This window comes from Salminus brasiliensis, chromosome 20, assembly GCF_030463535.1.
Source record: "Salminus brasiliensis chromosome 20, fSalBra1.hap2, whole genome shotgun sequence".
Lineage (NCBI taxonomy): Eukaryota > Metazoa > Chordata > Actinopteri > Characiformes > Bryconidae > Salminus > Salminus brasiliensis.
Genome location: NC_132897.1, coordinates 8,039,463 through 8,060,492, shown reverse-complemented (window position 1 = coordinate 8,060,492; position 21,030 = coordinate 8,039,463). Strand labels below are relative to the sequence as shown.

Sequence of the window (21,030 nt, the reverse complement as noted above, 5' to 3'; positions counted from 1 at the left end):
CTAAAACACTGGGCTAAGCTATAAAGCTGAGCATGTGGACATATGTGTTTAAAAGCAGCTTTATTTTAGCCTTGTTTCTATAATTTACTGCATGAAGTGGGGAAAGAATAGTATGGTTTGAAACTGTAGAGAAGGAAAGGTAAGTTTTCCATGAATATGAAAGCTTTCAATTTGCCTGGAGTTACAGGTCAAACCTTGCTCCAGTCTCTATCCATGAGCAGCTTGGTGTGTGTCCCCAAGGATTCCCAATAATCAGCCATGTTAAATTGCCCCTGAATGGGACAGGGAGTCCAGGGGGTACTGCTGCCTTGCACCTGATGATTCCAGGTAGGCTCCGGCCCCCAACCGTGACCCTGATCAACCGCAAGAGGATGGATAGATGCATTTGTCAGAACCAGCATCTTTATGGCAAATCAGAAATGGACTCTCTCTCATCTGATCCAGCCCAAAAAGAACCAGATCAACAGCTCAGTTGATTGTCCAAGTTAGAGGCCCCACACAGCTACAGAGTTCAACACTGCTAACCGCTGACCAGCAGGGGGCGCCGTGTGGCTGATCTCAGGGCGCATGTTACAAGCTGGAGGGAAATGAAGGGAGGAAGCCAGCCTCCAAACTTTCTTTGTTTTTGTCTTTCTCACCAACATGCAGCGTTTTTACGGTTAACAGGTGTGGATTTTACTGCATACGTACCCCGAAAGTACCCCTATCGCCCTTCTGAGCGCTGGTAGAGTCGATCTGGGCTGGGATCTGGGATGTTTTGATTGGTGGTGTGGTTTTGCTAGCGCTGCGCTGTGCTGTTAGCCAGCCAGCTAACACGAGTGTGCTGCTTTCTGGTTTGTTGTTGTAGGACTAACGTTACTGTAAAGGCATTTTACTCTCATAGAAACGTAATACGTGGCAAATGTGAGAAAAGACACCGAGCTTATCGTGGTGGCCTGCTGTGCCCCCCCCCCCCAGCTTATTCCAGTCTGGCTCTGTGCAGTCCTGAGGGTCTCTGCAGCAGAGAGGAGTTGGCAGGTCCAAGTTATGAGTGCCAAGCCCAAGCCCAAAAGAGCTGGTGAGTTCATTGAATGTTTGACATGTGATATATGGACATTGAGCTGTTTGATGTTTTCATTATTATTGTCACAAACTGGGGGTGTGATGATGCACATATTCACTGATTACTTTATGAGCTACTATTCAACCCCCTGCAGATTTTGCAGAGGCAACCAGTAGTAAATAAGTTGGGAGTCTTCAAACTTTAAACAAGAGTAACATTTATTAACACGTGTCTAAATATTACAAACAAAATATAAGTTGCTCAGTTAAACTGTGATACATTTTCAACATAAAAATTAGGGTCAATTATTATTATCAATATTTTGCAGAATAACCCTTGTTTGCAGTTGTCTAGGTTCTTTGGGCATCTCTTGTGGACCATGATCTTGAGCAACTTCCACAAGTTTTCAGTTGGGTAAAGGTCAGGAGACTGACTAGGCCACTGCAACCTTGGTCTTTTCCCTATAAAATCAGGCCTAGGCTTTCCTGGCTATGTGCTTGGGGTTGTTTTCCTGTTGGAAGATGAAATAACGACCCATTCTAAGACTCTTGATGGAGGAGCGGAGGTTTTGGGCCAAATTATCTAGGTAGGCTGTGCTGTCCATCGTCCTGTGGATGCCAAGGTCCCTTCATTTCTTCATTACTTCTTAATACTTGAGAGAACCAAACATAATTCTGATGGGTTAAGGGGTTGAATAATAATTGACCTGTGGTAAACTTTGCGAAATTAAAAAAAACACCCAGACAAATAACATCCATTTTTTTTGCTGCAGTGCATTTCTCATGTCCAGGCCCATCTACAATGCTAAGTTAACTCCAGATGTGTGAACTACAACTTGAAGGCACTGTATGTGTGATGTTTGAGCTTGGGTGCAGGAATAGCAGCCCCCCCCCCTTCTCCCTGCCCTTCAAGTTTGATTTTGAAGTAACTATTAGATTCAATTCTCAGCATTTTGTGTGCTGTGTAGGTCTAATTATAAGCTAGACAGCTTTTCCTAAAACCCCAGATACATAGTTTTGTCTATGAAGTGAAGGAGAGATCCTAAGACACAGATGACTGTATTGGCATGTCAGTGTATTGATGATGTTACATCCCTGTTCACAGTTTAATGGTTCTTCCAGGTATGGATAAATCTAAGGATCCTTCCAAGAGGGGGAGGAAAACCAAGCCCAAACCTCGACGTGGGGGTTCAGAGGTGGGTGGACAACAGCCAGCAGCAAAGGACCATAGAGACTCAGAACCAGCCCTTCATTTACTGTCTGGACAAGAGACCTCCTCCTACAGTACCACCTCAGGTGATAACGGACCTATTCAGGAAAGGCAGCAGCCTCAAAAGACACAGAGTTTAGATTCCTGTACCACAACCAGCCATGCAGTGAAAAGTCTGCAGCCTTTGTCTACAGGAGCCTCTGCGGAGGCTGGGGTGGACGGTGCTGATTTAAAGGGCTCTGAGGAAGTAAGGAGAGTTTCTACCCCTGTGCAGTCACGCCTGGCCTGGAAGACCATGGTCAGGCCAGCTTCTCCTCCAGATGCACTCAGGGTAGTTATATTCTCTCTGATCCTTTACAGTGTTTTCAGGTTTACCATCTACTAAAGAAGTGCACTTTGCAGGTTTACAGATACTCACTTCAGCCCATAGGTTGCTTCCTAGACTGCATGTTATTTGAGGAGTGGACCATTCTAAGCCCAGCAGTGACACTGGCATTATAGTGGGTGTGGTGCTGGTTTAAATGTATTAAGCACAGAAGCGATACTAGTTTTTATTTATTTATTTTTTTTATTTATTTATTTATTAAAAAGACCTCATAATCAGGGGTGGCTAGCGCTGGTCCTGTGGTATGAAACTGACTGCTGATGAAGGGAGGTGAAGGATGAAGAAGGGCTAACACAAGTTGTGCATTGAGAAATAGACGAGCCACAGTCTGCAACTGTACACTTGCAAAGTGGACAAATAAGGCCCTACCATGCCAGTGTCACGTTTCTGCTTAGAATGGTCCACCACCCAATTAATATCTGCTTAGTGTTGGTCCTGTGGTCCTGTGGGCCTTTTCCATAGACGCAGTAGGTAGACAGGGGCTAATACGTTTTGCAGGCTACAGGCAGTAATTGCAAACCTACAAGTTCACCTATGTGGTAGGTGTTTGTGGTAAAATGGCCTGTGAGTGTAGATGCCATGTAGGTGTATCCGATTAAAGTGGTATTCTCTCTCTCTCTCTCTCTCTCTCTCTCTCTTTCTCTCTCTCTCTCTCTCTCTCTCTATATATATATATATATATATATATATATATATATATATATATATATATATATATATATATATATATATATATATATATGACTCCTTAATAATGCATATGGACTTACAATGCATGGGGTGTTCCAATACGTTTGTCCATGTAGTGTTTGATTGAAATTGATTGCTTTTGTTTTGTGTTTACATTTATAAAGATCTTAAATGCTGGAAAAAGCACTTCAGTGAAAGGCCTGGAGTTGGAGAATCCTTCACCACCATCATCGTCGTCATCACCACCACCACCACCACCACCACAGAAACAGAAAGGCTCAGCGAAACCACAAACAGGTTCGTACTTGTTTCCTCTAAGGCTTTAAGACGAACAGATTATCCGGTTTTCAAGCCTGCCATGGTTGACTGCTGCATTATTCAGCATTGAGTTATTCAGTTTTCCTCTTCTTATCTTTTTTATGCAGGGGTGAGAAAAAAGAAGAGGAAGATGGGGTTGTATAGTTTTGTTCCCAAGAAGAAAACCAAAGTGTCAGCGAAACAGAATTTCACATTACCCTCCTCAAGCAGCCAGGTGAGCTGCCTTATTTTAATATCTTGTTATTGCATATTGTATAACTGTGTTGTAAGCACAGAGAAGACTTTAATATCATGGGTAAAAAAAAATCCACTCTGTTGTGTGGATGTGTATGTCAGGCAAGTTTTGATGAATAGGCATGATTTGATTATTTGTGCAGCTGTGATTTCAGATATCCACTCAATGCTCCCTGCTAACACCGCTCACCACTACCTAATGCACATCTTTTTTTTCTCAAATTGCCAGGCAAAAAAGCTTAATCATTTGGTCTTTGCTGGCCGATGTAGATGTAGATGTATTTTTTGTATTTTTCCTTCCTTCCTTAGAAAGAGGTTTCACATGGAGCCAAAGGGGTCCAGCTGCAACTAGAGGAGGCATTCAAACCCAGAACCAAGCTCGATTGCCAAGAGAAGCAGAGCGGCAGAGCAGCTGAAGGAGGTGCAGCTGAACCACAGAACAAGAATGAAACATTGAAGGCTCCTCAAAACATCTGTGAGGAATACACAGAGCTGCCGCTGTACTCTCTTGCCCAGGAGAGCATGCTGACAGCTATTCGCACAGGTAGTCCGTACTGACATCTTAACCTTCTTTCCAGTAACCGAACACCTCACATCTTAAAAATCAAGGTTTCTCGGGTGTTCCTGGCGTGGACGTGCAGGTCTAGGAAACCTCTTTAATGGATATAGAACAATTTTCATATGCTGAGGTTTTCTTTAACCCTTTCATGCCTAATGTCTTACAGTCCTAAAAATAAAGGTTGCTAAATGATTCTTGTTTAGAACAAGGAAACATATTTAACTGGAATGGGGCATTTCCCTCATTCTGAGGTTATTTAATGTTTAAAGGGGTCTATACCCATTAAAGAGGTTTCCTGGAACTGCATGTCCATGCCAGGAACCATTAAGGAACCTTTATTTTCAAGACTGTGAGACATTAGGTCTAATGATTCTTTTGGTGATCACAGCACACCACAAGACACCAAATGAAGCATCACAAAAGTGAAACTGTATGTGGCACTGTTTTGCAGGTTTGCCTGAGGATAAGGAGAACATGGAAGCTGACGAGATGCTGGAGCCTCCACTTTGCAGCTGCCGCATGGAGACACCCAAAAACCTGGATGTAGTAACACTAGCAGAGGGGAAGTGCATGGCTGTAGAAAGTGTAGATGGGAAGGTATATCTATCTTGCTTTTTCTCTTCCTTTCTATCGTGGACTGCATTGAAAGCTTTAAGTTCTAGGAGGTCTCTATGTGGGGGTGATAATTGATAGTAGTTACTAAATGGCTTAAGATTAATTCAGGTTAAATCAGGTTAGAATTGAGATTGGACTACATTTATTCATTTTCCCTCTCATCCTTTGTCTACCCAAAGCTGAGTTTATGTCGGAGGGCCATTCAGAAGCAGGAAATGATGCGTCCATCTCTGCGGATCCCCTTGCTGGTGCTGTGCGAGGATCACAGGGCTGGCATGGTCAAACACCAAAGCTGCCCAGGTTGTGGCTTCTTCTGCAGGGCTGTGAGTACTGAGAGGAGTGGGTCTGGAGTTCTGGGACTAATTAACCTGGAGCATATTTTATCCCCATAAATAAATAATCGATGTGGATATCCAGTGGTGTTGGGTTGGATATGTTTGTACCGCCAATAATGCTGTTGATGTTTTAATAAAGCTTGAGTAATAAGGCTTAATCAGCACTAATGTTACGGAATACACAATCCGATCTTGGCAGTAGAGTGCTGATCTGTCACCCTGCTGTGTATTGTTATGTAATGTGTGTGTTATATAATATGAAATTCAAGCCAAAAGCTTAAGCCTAAGTTATTGCAATTCAAAGAAAAACCAACAACAACAAAAAATAAAATAAATAATTAAAAAACATAAATTATATATATATATATATATATATATATATATATATATATATATATATATATATATAATTGTACACTTTTGAATCTTTTTCAGGGAACCTTCATGGAGTGCCAGCCAGATGGTCACATCTCTCACCGGTTCCACCGGAGCTGTGCCTCGGTGATCCGTGGTCAGCTTTTCTGCCCTCACTGTGGAGAGGAAGCCTGCCAGGCTAAAGAGGTCACCATCCCCAAAACTGACCCTGTAACTACCATGCCTGCTATCACCACCGCTGCATTGCCTAGAGACCGAAGAGACTCCGCTTCATCAGAGTAAGTTCACAGGAGGGTGCTTTACACTGCTCTGCCCTTTGTATTCCATATAAACAAAAAACATGTTTCTGCATGCTTTTGTAGTTCTCTTTATTATGGACATAACAACCATAATGACTTTGGGACTAGAAGTCAAGAAATCTTAAATTTCACCACAATTGAAATCAAATTGAAATATTTGGATTTGCACTAAACATATAGATATAGACAATAAAACATATGTCACTACAGTACAGTACAAGCAGTAACACTAAAACCACAAATTTGTGTATGAAGAACAATCTGTTAATTACAAAATATCCAAAGCTAGTATTTACAGTTCAGTGGTTTGGGAAATCAGTGCAGAGTAATTTATTTGTTAAAAACTCAAAAAGTCCTAAGAATTCCAGCTTCACTTGACCTTTATTTTTATATGTAAGCTGGTTACATTGTTGATATCTGTGTATCCCATATAATTATCTCTTTTTTTGCCTTAAATGATGCAGAAAACCAAAAGTGGGCACTACTCCTGCTAGACCTGTGGATCCTGCTGTGGAATCACTGGAGACGGTCCTAGAAGCTCTGGAAGACGGCCAGTAAGCTTCCCACTTTTCAAGAAGCTTCACACATTAGAGTAAACATCATCCTGAAATATTGATTTTGATTTAAAGAACTAATCGAATGTTTCATTTTCTCAAATTCGCTGCCTATTTCTAAGGTATAAGAAGTCAAAGCTTCCCCCAAAGCAGCTCTTCTTCTCAGCTAAGAGAGGCGAGCTTCAGCGAGTCATGCATATGCTCGGTAAGGGACTGTTTGTGTATTATCTGTGTAGTATCAAGTGTACTTGACCTGTCAGGTACTACATTCCCTCTCGTTTGTTGTTTGGATCAGTGGAAGGTGTGGACCCGAACCTGCAGATGGAGAGCGAGAGGAGACGTACACCTCTTCATGCGGCTGCTGCTGAGGGCCACAAAGAAATTTGCCACATTCTGGTTCAGGTATTGCAAGAGCCACAATATGGCAACGTAACGTTGCTAATGCCAATATAAGGCTGTAGGAATTAACACTTTTTGTAGTGAATTGTGCAGTTAATCAGCACTGATGAGATCCATTATATAATCATAAAAGCATATTGTGTACCACAATAACAGAATTTATCCTGATATGATAAAATTGTCATATTGCCCACCCCTAATCTGAACTACTGTTATGCCAAATTGATAGTTATGTAATGTTAGAACTGAGTAAATGTTTATTGGACACTTCTATAAGGCCTCTGTCTCTGTCTGTTTTCGGTTTCCAAGGCAGGTGCAAACCTGGACATGTGCGATGATCAGCAGCGGACTCCTCTGATGGATGCCTGCGAGAGCAACCATATGGAAGTGGTGGAGTACCTGCTTAAAGCTGGGGCGTCCACATCACATAAGGTGTAATTTCCCACAGAAATAATTCTGCAGTCAGGTTGCAGTATTTAATTCATGGCAGTTGCAATGCATAAATTTCACGTTAATTGGTGTGTGGTTGGTGTATGGCAAAGACAAGCACACACATTTCATTTTTTTGTCAGACTTACATTAATAGAGCATCTGTAACCTCATATTAGATGAGGTTACAAAGATGTTTGTTTTACTAATACTGTTTTGATTTCTTCCTTATAGGATATAAGAGGATCTACATGTCTCCACATGGTTGCTCGAGGAGGTCACACCGGCATACTGCAGCATCTCCTGTCCACTTCCTTTATTGATGTCAACTGTAAGGTAACAATTCTCCTGTCTTCTTTCTCTGAGCCTTTTTCTGTGAGTCTAGTCTGTATCGTACCCACGTTGTAGAAAGATACTTGATTGGCTATGTTCATTGGAAGTATGGGTGCTTAGGCTTGACAATTGTGTAAGATGACATTTGCAGTGTGTGACGGGGCAGACTACACAGACTGAGAACGTTTCTGTCTCTCCTGATTACTGTCAGGATGACGGAGGGTGGACTCCTATTACCTGGGCAACTGAAAACATGCACAAAGAACAGGTGAAGCTGCTGATAGGCAAAGGAGCGGATGTCCATATGAGGGACAAGGTAGGTGGAATTAATAGAATCAGTTTGTTTTGGCCTTTAAACAGTAAAATTAAGGTTTTTAAATGGGGATGTCCCGATCTGATCTCTTAATGCTGAGGATCAGCCGATTCTGATCTGCTCTTTGTTTTGGAAAAAATAATACAGCTACACAGTTTAGATCAGATGAGCTGCTGAATAATCTGTTCAGTAAAATCCCTTTATTTTTAGTATCGGTTTCTATATTGAGACATTTTGACTGATTAATTTAGTTTAGTCGAGACTTTTCTTAAAATGACTGTTTTATAGTGCGTTATATATCTTGTAATCCAGTCTGACTCTCCTGCCTGACCAGTCAGCTCCCAGCTCCTTTACAACACTGCAGTCTAATCACTCCTGCTGGTAAAACAGAGAGTTTCAGTGAATTCGGGCATGGAGTGTTGCAGTGGGATGTGGGATTCTTATCTCACCTAGAATGTTTCTCTAGAATAGAGGATTTCACATCAAACCTGAATGGCTTTTGTTTATTTATGTCTTAACAATATAATTGCTCAGAAAATAGATGAAATTGACCTTTAAGCTACATAGTAATCAGATAATAATCACAGGTGACAAGACAAAGCTTTTGTTTCTAATTATTCAGCATTATTCTATTATTCTATTCAAATTATTCTGTTATAAAAGCTGGCACCGATTTCTAATAATTTAAATAATTTATTTCTTATACATATATATATAAAATAAATCATAGAAATGATAAGAAATATATGGGGTAATAAATAAATATATGTAAATATGACCCAAATGTGTGTCAAAGGAACATGAATAAACCTTATCTGGACATTAACCATGTATACAACAAATTAAAAGACTTTTAAATGGCCTTTAAGAGTATATTGTCATTGTCATGAAAAAAATCTTCTATCTTCAAAAGGGCAACTTCACAGTAGAAGGAAAAAAACATTTAAAGAACCACAGCCAGATTCTCTTTATATCAAATAAGAGAAAAACTGCAAAAATGGATATAGAAGGTTTTTGCATGACTTCTGTGATTGAATCAGTGAGTTTGATGCCTGATGATGTGCATGTTGTTAAGGTGCCATTTGTAACGATGACTCTCTCTTATGCAGGAGGAGAATATCTGTCTACACTGGGCCGCATTTGCAGGCTGTGATGACATCGCTCAGCTACTGCTGGAGAACAGGTCAGACCTGCACGCAGTGAACATTCACGGAGATTCCCCTCTACACATTGCAGTCAGACAGAACCAGCTGGACTGTGTTATGTGAGTATGACAAAACGGACAGTGTTTTTTATTTGTGTTTGTGTTTTCAGCCTGAGACCAACCAGTTTCAGTCACCTTTCAGTATTACATGAAATGCAGCTGTGTGGAATGAGGTCCAGCATTGTCTGGGGGTTTTCTCTCTCAGACAAACCAGGAAATAAATGGCTGTGCAGACTCATGCTTATTGGCATTCTGCCTAATAAAATCAAAGTACTATTATATATAATAATGTTTTCACATCCACTAAATGGCCTACTACAAGCATGTGCCTTCAAATAGGTATTCTAAGGAATAAACAGAAGTGCAGGTGATTAAATAAATTTTTATTTGATGAAATTTGAAAAGTTTTACTGTAAAATATATTTATGCCTTTTAATATTGTGGTAATACCTAAAACATGACAATTTTAGTCATTGATATTGTTCATAGACAGAATTTGAGCGCTGTCTGCTCAAAAGAACCTTGAATTCTGGGTCTGTGAACACAAGCTAATCACTGGATAAGAGCGTCTGCTAAATGCTGTAAATGTAAACGTATTCTGCATTTAGCTGTTTCCTAACCTCCAGGACATTCCATATAGATGAAGTGCTATAGGTGTCCTGTGTCTCTTGGGGCACAGTTGTCTTGAAATACAGCTAAATCCACAGTTAAGTCTAAGGCTTGTAAGAGTAATTTGAGGTTTGGTGTGCAGGCTCTTTCTGTCCCGAGGAGCAGACGTCAACCTGAAGAACAAGGATGGAGAGATTCCTCTGGGTTGCTGTAGTGTCAACTCCAAGGTGTGGGCCATCCTCAACACGAGCAAGAAGCTGACTGATGCCCGCAAAAGCAGAGATAGCCAAGGAGAGAAGCTCCTCTGCAGGTTGCTGGACCATTTCAGTTTCCGTCAGTCTCGCCACTTTACCTGCTGTGTACCTGTTTACTTTCACTGTGTGTTTGCAAGACAGTAATAATGAGTCTTAATCTTAATACTCAGCACATTTATGATTTAATGTTACTGATTCTGATCTGAGACTCATAATTTCTGATCTAAATGGAGTTTGGTTTTAATTGGGGTTGTGTATTGGCAAAAACCTGGCGATATGCTACAGGGGTGCTATTGTGATATACTCCGATACTGTAAGCAACATGATGTATTGCGATTTCTATTCATCCAATTTTTTTGGAAAACTGTCATGGTTTAAAAACACATGATCATTTGCATAAAATGTAGGGAAAAGAAAAGTTGACTTTTTATCCAATCAGAATAGTGGAATCTGAGGTCAGAGTACAGCACTATCTAGTTTGGGGTTTAAACACAGCACAAAATTGAACCACTGTGCCACCAATCTTTACATGTAAACGATTCATTAAAAATCAATATTGTGTTTTCGAGAATTGAGACAGTATTGCAAAACATAATATAGCAGTACTACCATGAATTGATATTTTCTTACACATCTAATGTCAATATGATCTTTATTTACATAAATGCTAAATTGTTACAATATGCAAATGATTCTTTCTATTGATACATTTCTCTGATTTGAGACTGATGTTGTGGGCACATTAACTCTTCACTGGGTGCAATGCAATTTAGACTGTAACAGCAGGTTGAGGATCCACCTAGCCCAACATTGCACAATTTTGAGCAGAGCGTAGTATTGAACACAACACAGTCCTCAGCTGACTTAAAATGACAGTAGAGCTTGATTGTTGATGGGGTAATACTCTATTGCACAGAGATCTGTCACGTGGCTATGAGGAGGTCCCTGTTTCATGTGTGAATGGAGTGGACCAAGAGCCCTCCCCAAACAACTTCAAATATGTCCCTGAGAACTGTTTCACCACCCAGGTGAACATTGATGAAAACATCACACACTTACAGGTGAGAACTTTAGATCAAAGTTAAAAAGAAATAAATAAACTATATATATTTATATTTATTTATTTGTTCATTCTCTTTGTTGAAGCACTGCACATGTAAGGACGACTGCTCCTCCAGCAACTGTATCTGTGGCCAGCTCAGCATGCGCTGTTGGTATGACCGGGTAAGAGCATTTTCAGAATAGTCTTATAGATACGCCCAGTTGTATGCATATTTTGCCGCATAGTGTTTTAAGCATTATTTCTTTTGTAGTTATTTCTAATAAAGCATTACTAGTTTATAGTTATAGTGTAGTATTCTGCAGCCGTTTATAGGGTATGGTTTGTTTTTCATTGGTGCACGTTTTGTTTTATTATTTGACCATTTTTGTAATCAAATAACTCAATTGTTATTAAATAATTGAGAAATTGCTCAGTTGCTAATGTAATCAAAAGTAACAGCTTGAGATTTGTTTGTAATTGACTCGTCATTGTAACTCCAGAAAGCCGCTGGCCTGATCGCCCCATCAGAAGCAATTATCCTGATTATCTGTCTCCTCTCTGCCATGTTCAGGATGGGCGTCTCTTGCAGGAGTTCTGTAGAGAAGATCCACCCTTCCTGTTTGAATGTAACCATGCCTGCTCGTGCTGGAGAACTTGCCGGAACAGGGTGGTGCAGAACCGCCTGCGGTAATAATGCTTTCTTTTTTTTCTTCTCAGATGCAGAGTGAGTAATGACTATATGAAAATATATGAAAATAGTTGTCAATTACAATACTATGAGTGAAACTTAACGTTTTTCCTGGTGCTTTTGTCTCATTAGGGTCCGCCTACAGGTCTTCCGAACAGCTAAAATGGGCTGGGGAGTGAGGGCTCTGCAGGATATTCCTGAAGGAACCTTCATATGCGAGTATGTTTTTTTTTTTTTTTTTTTTTTTTTTTTTTTGCTCACTTCCATTAAAAAACAATGATGTAATTTTAATGAGAGAAGGGATTTTAAAGCATTATTTTTTTTATCATTTTTTAAAAAGCAGCTAAAAACGTGAAATAAGGAAGATTACATGCTGCTTTACCTAGGGATGGCTGATCCAGGTATATTTGAATGGATCGGGTATCTGATATTTTAATTGCAATACAGTTCCAAGTCTGTTATTACCACTCAAGGTGCCATTAACATTATTGTCAGCCAGCTGGACTAAGGAGCATTCTCAGAAGATAAAAAAAGAGTTGAGCCTTTATAAAACTATCACTGAAACGCTCCTTTTTATTGGCAGGAGAACTCGCCTTTCTCTGTTTTTAGACCAGCACTAAAGTGCCCATTCAGAACCAAGTGGAGGCTAACGTTAATGCTAACACACACACACACACACACACACACGCTATAGAAACCCAAATTACAGCACATTTACCCACTAAATTTCACACCAGTAGACAGTAGTTCACAATTTCCAATTAAACCCAATCAACCAGGTTTTGAAAAGTTAAAAAACTGTAAAATCTCTCTTTCCAGTAACTTCCAGACCTTCTCCAGAAAAAGAGGTGTTTTAACTGAGTGTGAAATACAGCAGACATATTTACCATAATGGTCATCATTAATTATTTATCCATGATGCATTTCATACTGTTTGTGTTAAATGCATTTACCCAGTGGCTTTTCTGTGTGTACAGGTTTGCTGGTGAAATAATATCTGATGGAGAAGCGAACATCAGGGAGAATGACTCCTATATGTTCAATCTGGAAAATAAGGTCATTTTCATAGAATCTTGCTCTAATGGAAATTTCAATACTGTTAAAGCTAACCGTTGACTGTTTTAGAGCACTTGTAGCCAGTAGAGAGGTGTCTAATCGCTTAGTGTGTTTTCTGAAATGAAACAGTTTGTGTGTTTTTCCAGGTTGGTGAGGTCTACTGCATCGATGCCCACTTCTATGGGAATGTTGGCAGGTTTATAAACCACCTGTGTGAGCCCAATCTGTTTCCTGTTCGAGTGTTCACCAAACACCAGGACCTGCGCTTCCCACGTGTTGCTCTCTTCTCCTGCAAAGCCATACAGGCTGGAGACGAGCTCGGGTAAGACTCTACATCAGTGAAGAAAAATGCAGGAATCTTCGTCTGTTCATGTATTCATTCGACTGTCCATCAATTATTTTAGCCATTTCCTCTGTCCATCTCTAACATCCATTCATTCACCTGTTGTCAGGAATAGGGAAAGTCTAACACAGTGCTAAATCTTCACAGAATGTAAATGAAAACAGCAGCAAAATAAAACTGCAGTTCCATTGTGAACTGGTGTGAAGTGAGGGTAACTAGTAAAAATCTTTTATTGAATAAATGCAACAGTGACCAATTTGGTTTAAGGGAGCCTGTCAGTGTTGTCACTGTGTTGTCACTGTATTGGCATCATAGAACACTGAAGGGTTCAGTACATACAACTGACAAACCATGAACCACAAAAACTGCAACTGAGCCAAAACAGGGATGGAAAAATGGACCAATTCCAAAACCCTGAAACTGTTACGTAAGTAACAAAAGCCCTGGGGAACAGAAGGCTAAAGGAGGGATGAAGACCATACTGGACCAAAATGGAAAAATAGTGCAAATCTAGGCATGAATTCCCTGAAAATCATGTAAACTCATTTGTGTAAAGCCCTCTGGCTGTTTGAAGGAATGACGCAAAAGGAGTGGGTGAATGCAGAGCTTGTTCAATTTAGGTTAAACGTGTGATATTAGCCACCACTTCTTCATAACGTTACTCTGGTCAGTCAGTTGTAGCTTGGGCCTGGAGTTGGGCCGCCAAGGTACATTATATGGACAAAAGTACTGGGACACCTTCTCACTCATTGTTTATTTCAAAATCAAGGGAACTTGCATTCAGTGACAAAAGCTTTAGCGAGGTCAGGATGTCTTATCCCAGGAGTACTGGATGGAGCACCAGCATTTCAGAGAAATTCCACAGTTCCACTGCTCCACAGCTCAATGCTAGTGGGGTTTTATTCTGTATCGATGCCTTTCACAGATTTAAGCACCACTTTTTAACTCTCTAACTTTTATCAGCTGTGTGTTTCGTCTCCGCAGTTCTGGTAGCTCTTTCTCTGGTCTCCATCTGTCTAATGTGCTGTGCCATTTCTAACCCCTGGTTACTGTTGCCTTTACGCAGGTTTGACTACGGAGATCAGTACTGGGAGATCAAGAAGAAGTACTTCAGCTGTCAGTGTGGTTCTCCGAAGTGCAGGCACTCAGGGGCCGTCTCAGGCCGCAACCATATGGACAGCTCAGCCCAAACCCCCACTGTCCTGTCCTCAGCTCAGGCGGCCAGAACTGAGCGCATTCACTCAGCCAGCACTGCCAGAGCAGGAACCCGAACCTAAGACCTGCCTCTATAGTGACTACAGTATGCTGCAGCCATTAACTCTTTTATGTGCCACTAGATGATCATGTTTCTTAGTGGGACTCTTAACATATCATCACTGTTTTATATTCCTTTACTCTGTGAATGACATTTTATACAAATACAAGTATTAGATTATTGCAATTCAAAGCAGTGGAAAACATTTTTAAATGAAATTTAAATTTGAAATATTACAATCATTGTTGTTTTTAAGATTTTAGAAAAGATCTGATTTGATGGAAAAAGCTTGATGGATTTATAAGGTGAAATATGAGTCCATATATCTACTTCATTTAATCAGTGATGTGTTTGAGCAGCTAAGAAATGGACAGATAATGGCCTGAACTGGGCTGAATTTAGAAAGCAGCTGTTGTTGGTGCTGTTCATGTTTTTATGACTTTTAAGCTGTTTTTAAATCTATTTTTCCAATCACCCCAGTTTTAATCATGTCTCCAGTACTGTCGGTATGATCATGTGAGAAATAAAAGCTTTTTGTATATTTTTTGTATGTTTTTATATTGTTTTGTACACACTTTTCAAATACTGTGCTTTCATACCTTGTTTTGGTGCCCCTTCTTTCCTCAAATTGCAGCACAGCTCTGATGCATAATTCATTTTTAACATATTCATATTTAACACCAACTCTAATTAGAACTGCTTAGAATAGCACACACACACACTTGCACGTTACAGTCTTGTACAGAGATAAACTCTATTGTACTCAGAGTAGGGCTGTTCCCCCAGGGGCAGATATAATAATAATATAATGTGTGAGATTAGGTGCCCATGACCCTGTCCCTAGTTCACTGGTTGTCTTTGCTTGGACCACTTGTGGTAGGTACTTTCCACTACATATCAGAAAACACTCCACAAGACCTGCCTGATGTTTTGGAGATGCTCTGACCCAGTCTTCTAGCCGTCACGGTTTGGTTCTTGACCAATTTTCCTGCTTTAACACATCACCTTCAAGAACTGACTTGCCTAATATGTCCACCCCATCACAGATGTCATGCTTTTCAGTTATGAAGTCCTCAAAATTTCCCCAAGTGCCTGGTATGGATCAACATCTCCAATGGCATCACGGTCCACTTCACCTCCAAACTTGTAGCTCTAATCTACACTTCCCTGGAGATCATCATGGCCTCAGGTCAGTTATATGACCATCTCACTCTATAAGGGCCCTACAAAGAATACTGGGCTGTGCTGTTCTAATAGGTTGAAGGCATTGGACTGAACCATTCTAGACAATATACTTTATAATGTGCAAAAGTATCCAAACACATTTCATTTCACTTCTCTTTGCTGAGTGTTGCTGTTGTGCTTGGTGCCATGTGTCCCATCAGGCCTCATTAGAGTGGTATGAGTATGTGTGAATGTGCCCATGTACCCTCTGCTGAGTCACAGTGGAATGCCATCCTTTTACTGCCTCTCAGAAATGTTGTAGCTTCTCTTTCCTTTCCCAAAATGCTGAAGACATTTTATTAGAAACATGTTTTGTTTGTATGTTTGTATATTAATTTAAATCCTGTTGAAGATCTGAAAATATTGGGCCACAGAATTGGAACAAATCCCAAATAAGAAAACACTGGTCAATGTCAGAATCTTGTCATCGTCACTGCCCACATGCTTTTAGGCGTCCTTTACAGTGGCATGGATGTTAAGCAATACAGGCACTAGAGGGCACTTCAGAGTCAAACGTTTCAGTAACAAATTATGGAGACTGTGGAGGAGGTCATAATCAGGGTTAGTTCAGGTAGACCCTTGGCACTTCTTACTTACCCCATTTTATTAAAAATGACTGATAAACACTAGAGGGAGCCTGCAGGCAAAGTGTATCTGTATTTAACGTTGAGTGTAAATGAGAAGAATGGTTGATGGATAAGGCCCGATGTGTTTTCTGATAGGGGTTTGGCTTTTGTGCAGTTCCAGCAAATGAATGACTGAATGACTAGGATAGTGCTCATTTCACCTCATGCACCATCCTTCATCAGCTGGTATCAATCCCCCGGCAACCTTCTGAGGGAGCTCCGAGGATGATTCTATTAAATGTTGGCCAATATCTAACACCTTAATGTGCCGTGGTAAAACATTGTTCCATTCTGTTTGACTTCAAACTGAAACTGCACTGAGGTTATTAGCAGGACTCCCAACAGTTGTAACTGAGACACTGTCACTGATGTGGCTTTCTGGGGGCAGAGAACCTGCTATATGGCTATTCTCAGGAATGGTGGCCCAGTGTCTGGCCAAACCTGTCCCAGAAGATCATTGAGTTGCTGGTGTTGCCTCACCGACGTAAGAACCCCAGTCACCTACTTTTACCAACACTTAAAGCTGACTTTCATTGCAGCAGTGAGGTGGATTGGCTTGAGCAAGTTGGACCTCCACTGTCATCTAAGAAGTGGTAAGAAGTGTTGCGGAGTGCTGCAGTTCCAGTCACTATGTGGGAATCTCAATGACTGAACAGTGAGGATAAAGACGTACATTATCACTATTAAGTGAATTGCTCTGACAATATTTTGGGATACTAAGTCATCATTTTGAGATGCTCTTATTTTGACATTCTGTCTCATTTCTCAAAATCTTGAGATGATTTCTCATTATTTTAATGATGTTTATTAAGTGAATTGCTGTGACATTATTTTTGGATACTAAGTCATTATTTTGAGATACTCTTATTATTTCTGGATATTGTCTTATTCTTCTGAGATACTTTCTCAATATCATTTAACAGATATAAAATAAAAGCCTTTGTGGATGTAGACTGAAGAAACAGATATTTTCAGTAATTAATGACAGCATAACCTTTTTTTTGTACGACTTTGATATAAGACCTGTATTGGAAATTAATCTTGGGGAGGCTTTCATTTAACCCTTGTGTAGTCTTTACATTCTGTACACCCCTCTTTGTTCACAATCTATGTAAATCTGGAAAATCACTGACCCTAAAATGCTTCAAATTGCCACCATGTTCTACAAATCTTCAACTGCAGACTTTTTTGTTGCCTCTCCAACCACCTTCCTCACAAAATACACTTGTGTCCCATAGCAGATAATGAGCAATGGTCTCAAGTATTTCACCTATTTTGGACTGAGAACCCTTATGGCTGTATATAATGAAGCCACTAGGTGTCACTTCTGCCCTAGAAACGCTCTCTCTTTGCATGTTCAACTCATTTGCTTGTATAGCAAGATATTATCACAAAGCACAAACCTGACCATGCCTAAGGCAACAGTAGCGTTATACAGTATTTATATAGTTTATTTTCTGCACATTACGTATTAATGTTCATTAATGTTTGTGTCCACAGAGCAGTGAACAATTGACAGAAGCCACCAGAGCCTGACCAAGCTCCAGACCTGGACTGGACTGGACTCCCGTTCTTTCCAGAAGACTCCCTTTTAGTTCTTCTGCAGGGATCTGCAGGCAGGGCTTTCTACTGCTTCTACTGGACCTAGAGGTGGTCAAGTCGGTCTGTTGTTCTCAGGCTGCCAGCTGCTTCTTTGATTTGTTTTGATATGTGTTATCTGTTCCCTTTTCTCACGAAGGGCTTTATGATCAGCTCTACATCCTGAAACACTGGCCAGTTGAGCAGCCTGTGTGACTGAAGCTCCTGCATCCATGCCCCAATAATAAAACCTCACTGAAAGTCACTTCATCACTTTTCCTCCTGCCATCAAGATGCTAAATCAAGGATGTATACATGTCAGACATCAGTACACCTGCGCTGGTACAGTGCACTAGTCACCTGTCTGTCCTTTTTCATCAGCCATGGTGGAACCCCAGAATCCATAGTTTGAAGAGATATCATTTGAGGACTAAGAAACAAGGATGATAGACTTCTGACTGATGCCGGCAAAGACCAAGAAGAGATCACCAAGAGGAGAATCTCATCTGCAGTCTATGGAGCATTTTATTATTAACACTGCAAATACTGCATTGCCTGTGCTGTGATCAAGAGCAGAGCCCAGTCTCAACACTCAAGTCACCACAGATGAAGATATTACACGCCTACAGGTGAGAACATCAGACAGAAACATGCTGGTCCTAGAGTACACCCAGCCATGCTCCCTCCCCACACACACCTGTTTCAGGTAATGGGCTAATTGTCAACCATTCCCTGTGCTGAAGTGAGTGTATTAGGGCCTGTTTACACCTTGCATTTAGAATCTGGATAGCATCTGGTTTCTACTTTGACCAGATTCTGTTTACACTAAAACACAGTAAAATGCGTCACCAGTGTGATCAGATGAGATCTGATCTGACTTCCCTGTGTTAAAAGCCCACCAACACATAGATCACTTCCCTATTACTTCCTGTAAACAGCAGTTTCTCATCAAAACTGTCCTGCGAACTGAGACTGAAAACTGAGACTGCGAACAGAACAGACATTTAAACTCTGTAATACTCTTATCTACCAATATCACACACACACACAAGAGAAAGAGAGAGGGGGAGAGAGAGATTGAGCAAGAGAGAGAGAGAGAAGCCTAAATCCACAGAAATGATTACTTATGTTAACATTTTATTGATGGATGTATTTCCGTTAGTTTGACAGAATCCAATCACAGAAAAAACGCTTCCATTTACATTTGTCTTAAATGTTGGCGAGCTCCATCTCTGACCAGCTCCAAATGTAGTTTGAGTTATCCGATCCTAATCCAATCACAGTGCGTCTTGGGGGTGTTTACACCTGGCTTTTCATGCGATCCGATCCCCAAAAACATCCCTAACACCAGGTGTAACCAGGCTCTTAGAGCTTCTGGTCAGGTGGTATTCCAGGATCATGGTTGGAAACCTGTACTAATTCTGGGTTCATTGTATAACCTGCCTCCTTGGACTTCTGCTTGTGTCTGTTGATAAGCACTGCACATGTAAGGATGATTGCTCCTCCAGCAACTGTATCTATGGCCAGATCTGCATGTGCTTCTCCAGAAAGCCACTGGCCTGATATCCCATCAGAAGCGCTTGTCCTGACCTGTCCTCTCTCTACTGTGTTCAAGAAGGGCGTCCTTTTTGTCATTTGTCTCATTTGTCTCATTAGGCAACATTGAACCTTCATACACTATATAGACAAAAGTATTGGGACACTTGCTCATGCATTGTTTCCTCCAAAATGAAACATAATAAAAAGGGGTTCATCCTGCTTTTGTTGGAGTAAATGCCTCCATTGTCCAGGAAGAGCTAGATTTGCTGTGAGGTTTGATTGCATTCAGCAACGAGAATGTTGGATGGATGTTGGATGATCACCACTCCACCTCCACCACTCCCCAGCACTATCATTTCAGAGCTCCAGAGCTCCAGCATCATTTCATGCTCCGCAGCTCAGTGCTACACTAGCTGTGTGTGTGCATCAGCAATGGCCGCAAATGATTGCATTCATTAGAAGAACTCTGCAGAATCACCAGTGGTTCCTGGCTTTTTTCGTCACTTAGCTAGTTTGCATTGCTTTGCATGTATTTACCGATCAGCAATCCTTAGGGTGTATTAAAAGTCATGGAACATAAGAGGTTAAAAGCAAATAATAGCAGTGTGAAATACAGCAGGCAAATGGAACCATAATAGTTGATATTAATTATTCATCCATGAGACATTTCATGCTCTTGTGTTCAACACATTTGCCCAGTGGCTTCGCTGTGTGTGCAGGTTTGCTGGTGAAACACTGTAATTTCATATGGAGAATGAAACGTCAAGGAGAGCAGCTTGTACATGTTCTCTCTGGACAAGAAGGTTATTTTCACAGACTGTGGTGCTAATGAAATTCTAAACTCTGTTGAACCTTTTGGAATAAATCTGGCCAGCAGGGTGCACTGTAGGTAACCTCAAATGAGCTGTGTATATCTTCTATGTGGATGAATTTAGCTTGTATATGTTCAGGTTGGTCTACAGCATCGTTGTCCAGTTCTAGGACAATGCCAGCAGGTTTATGAACCACCTGTGTGAGACCAATCTGTTTCCTGTGCAAGTGTTCTCCGTGCACCAGGATCTGTGCTTCCCACGTGTTCCTCTCTTCTCTAGCAGAGCTATACAGCAGAGCTTTGGTAAACTCATCAACAGAGAAGTATGCATGGATATCCATTCATTATACTGACTGCTCATTGTCACGAATTGCACTCAGTAGGTTTAATATAAGCACAGTAGCCTTGTTTTAAGATCAGACCATGTCTTCAGTGTATGGTTGTGGCATGAAAAGAGACTGTTTGACTGCGGCAGGGGAGAGAACATAGATTTCTGGGTGGCTTCTGACATAAGCAACAAGGGCCAGGCACTACCGGAAGGACTGAGAGGCAGGACCGAGAGAGATGGTGAGATGGTGGGATGGAAAAACTTTTTTACAGTACATGAAAGGTGGAGATGGAAATCTATTGCATATTAGTTTGGAAAGAGGAGGAGCTTTAGGCATGGCTGTCCTCTTAAACTGTTAAGTCCTGCATCCATTAAATGTCCTTT

At 40.8% G+C, this 21,030-nt stretch overlaps 1 protein-coding gene across 1 annotated transcript; it reads left to right on the top strand.

Moving 5' to 3' along the window:
* Positions 1-574: 574 nt before the first annotated feature.
* Positions 575-15,086, top strand: ehmt1a (euchromatic histone-lysine N-methyltransferase 1a). Its single transcript, XM_072664711.1, has 24 exons — positions 575-666; positions 958-1,057; positions 2,164-2,582; positions 3,491-3,623; positions 3,752-3,858; positions 4,188-4,422; positions 4,889-5,034; positions 5,232-5,375; positions 5,823-6,040; positions 6,526-6,615; positions 6,738-6,820; positions 6,911-7,017; positions 7,324-7,446; positions 7,678-7,779; positions 7,988-8,092; positions 9,199-9,353; positions 10,045-10,212; positions 11,073-11,217; positions 11,303-11,380; positions 11,770-11,885; positions 12,019-12,105; positions 12,864-12,942; positions 13,089-13,264; positions 14,352-15,086. The coding sequence occupies exons 2-24, from the start codon at positions 1,027-1,029 to the stop codon at positions 14,560-14,562; spliced, it is 3,258 nt and encodes a 1,085-aa protein (XP_072520812.1). The 5' UTR covers positions 575-666; positions 958-1,026; the 3' UTR covers positions 14,563-15,086.
* Positions 15,087-21,030: the final 5,944 nt, after the last annotated feature.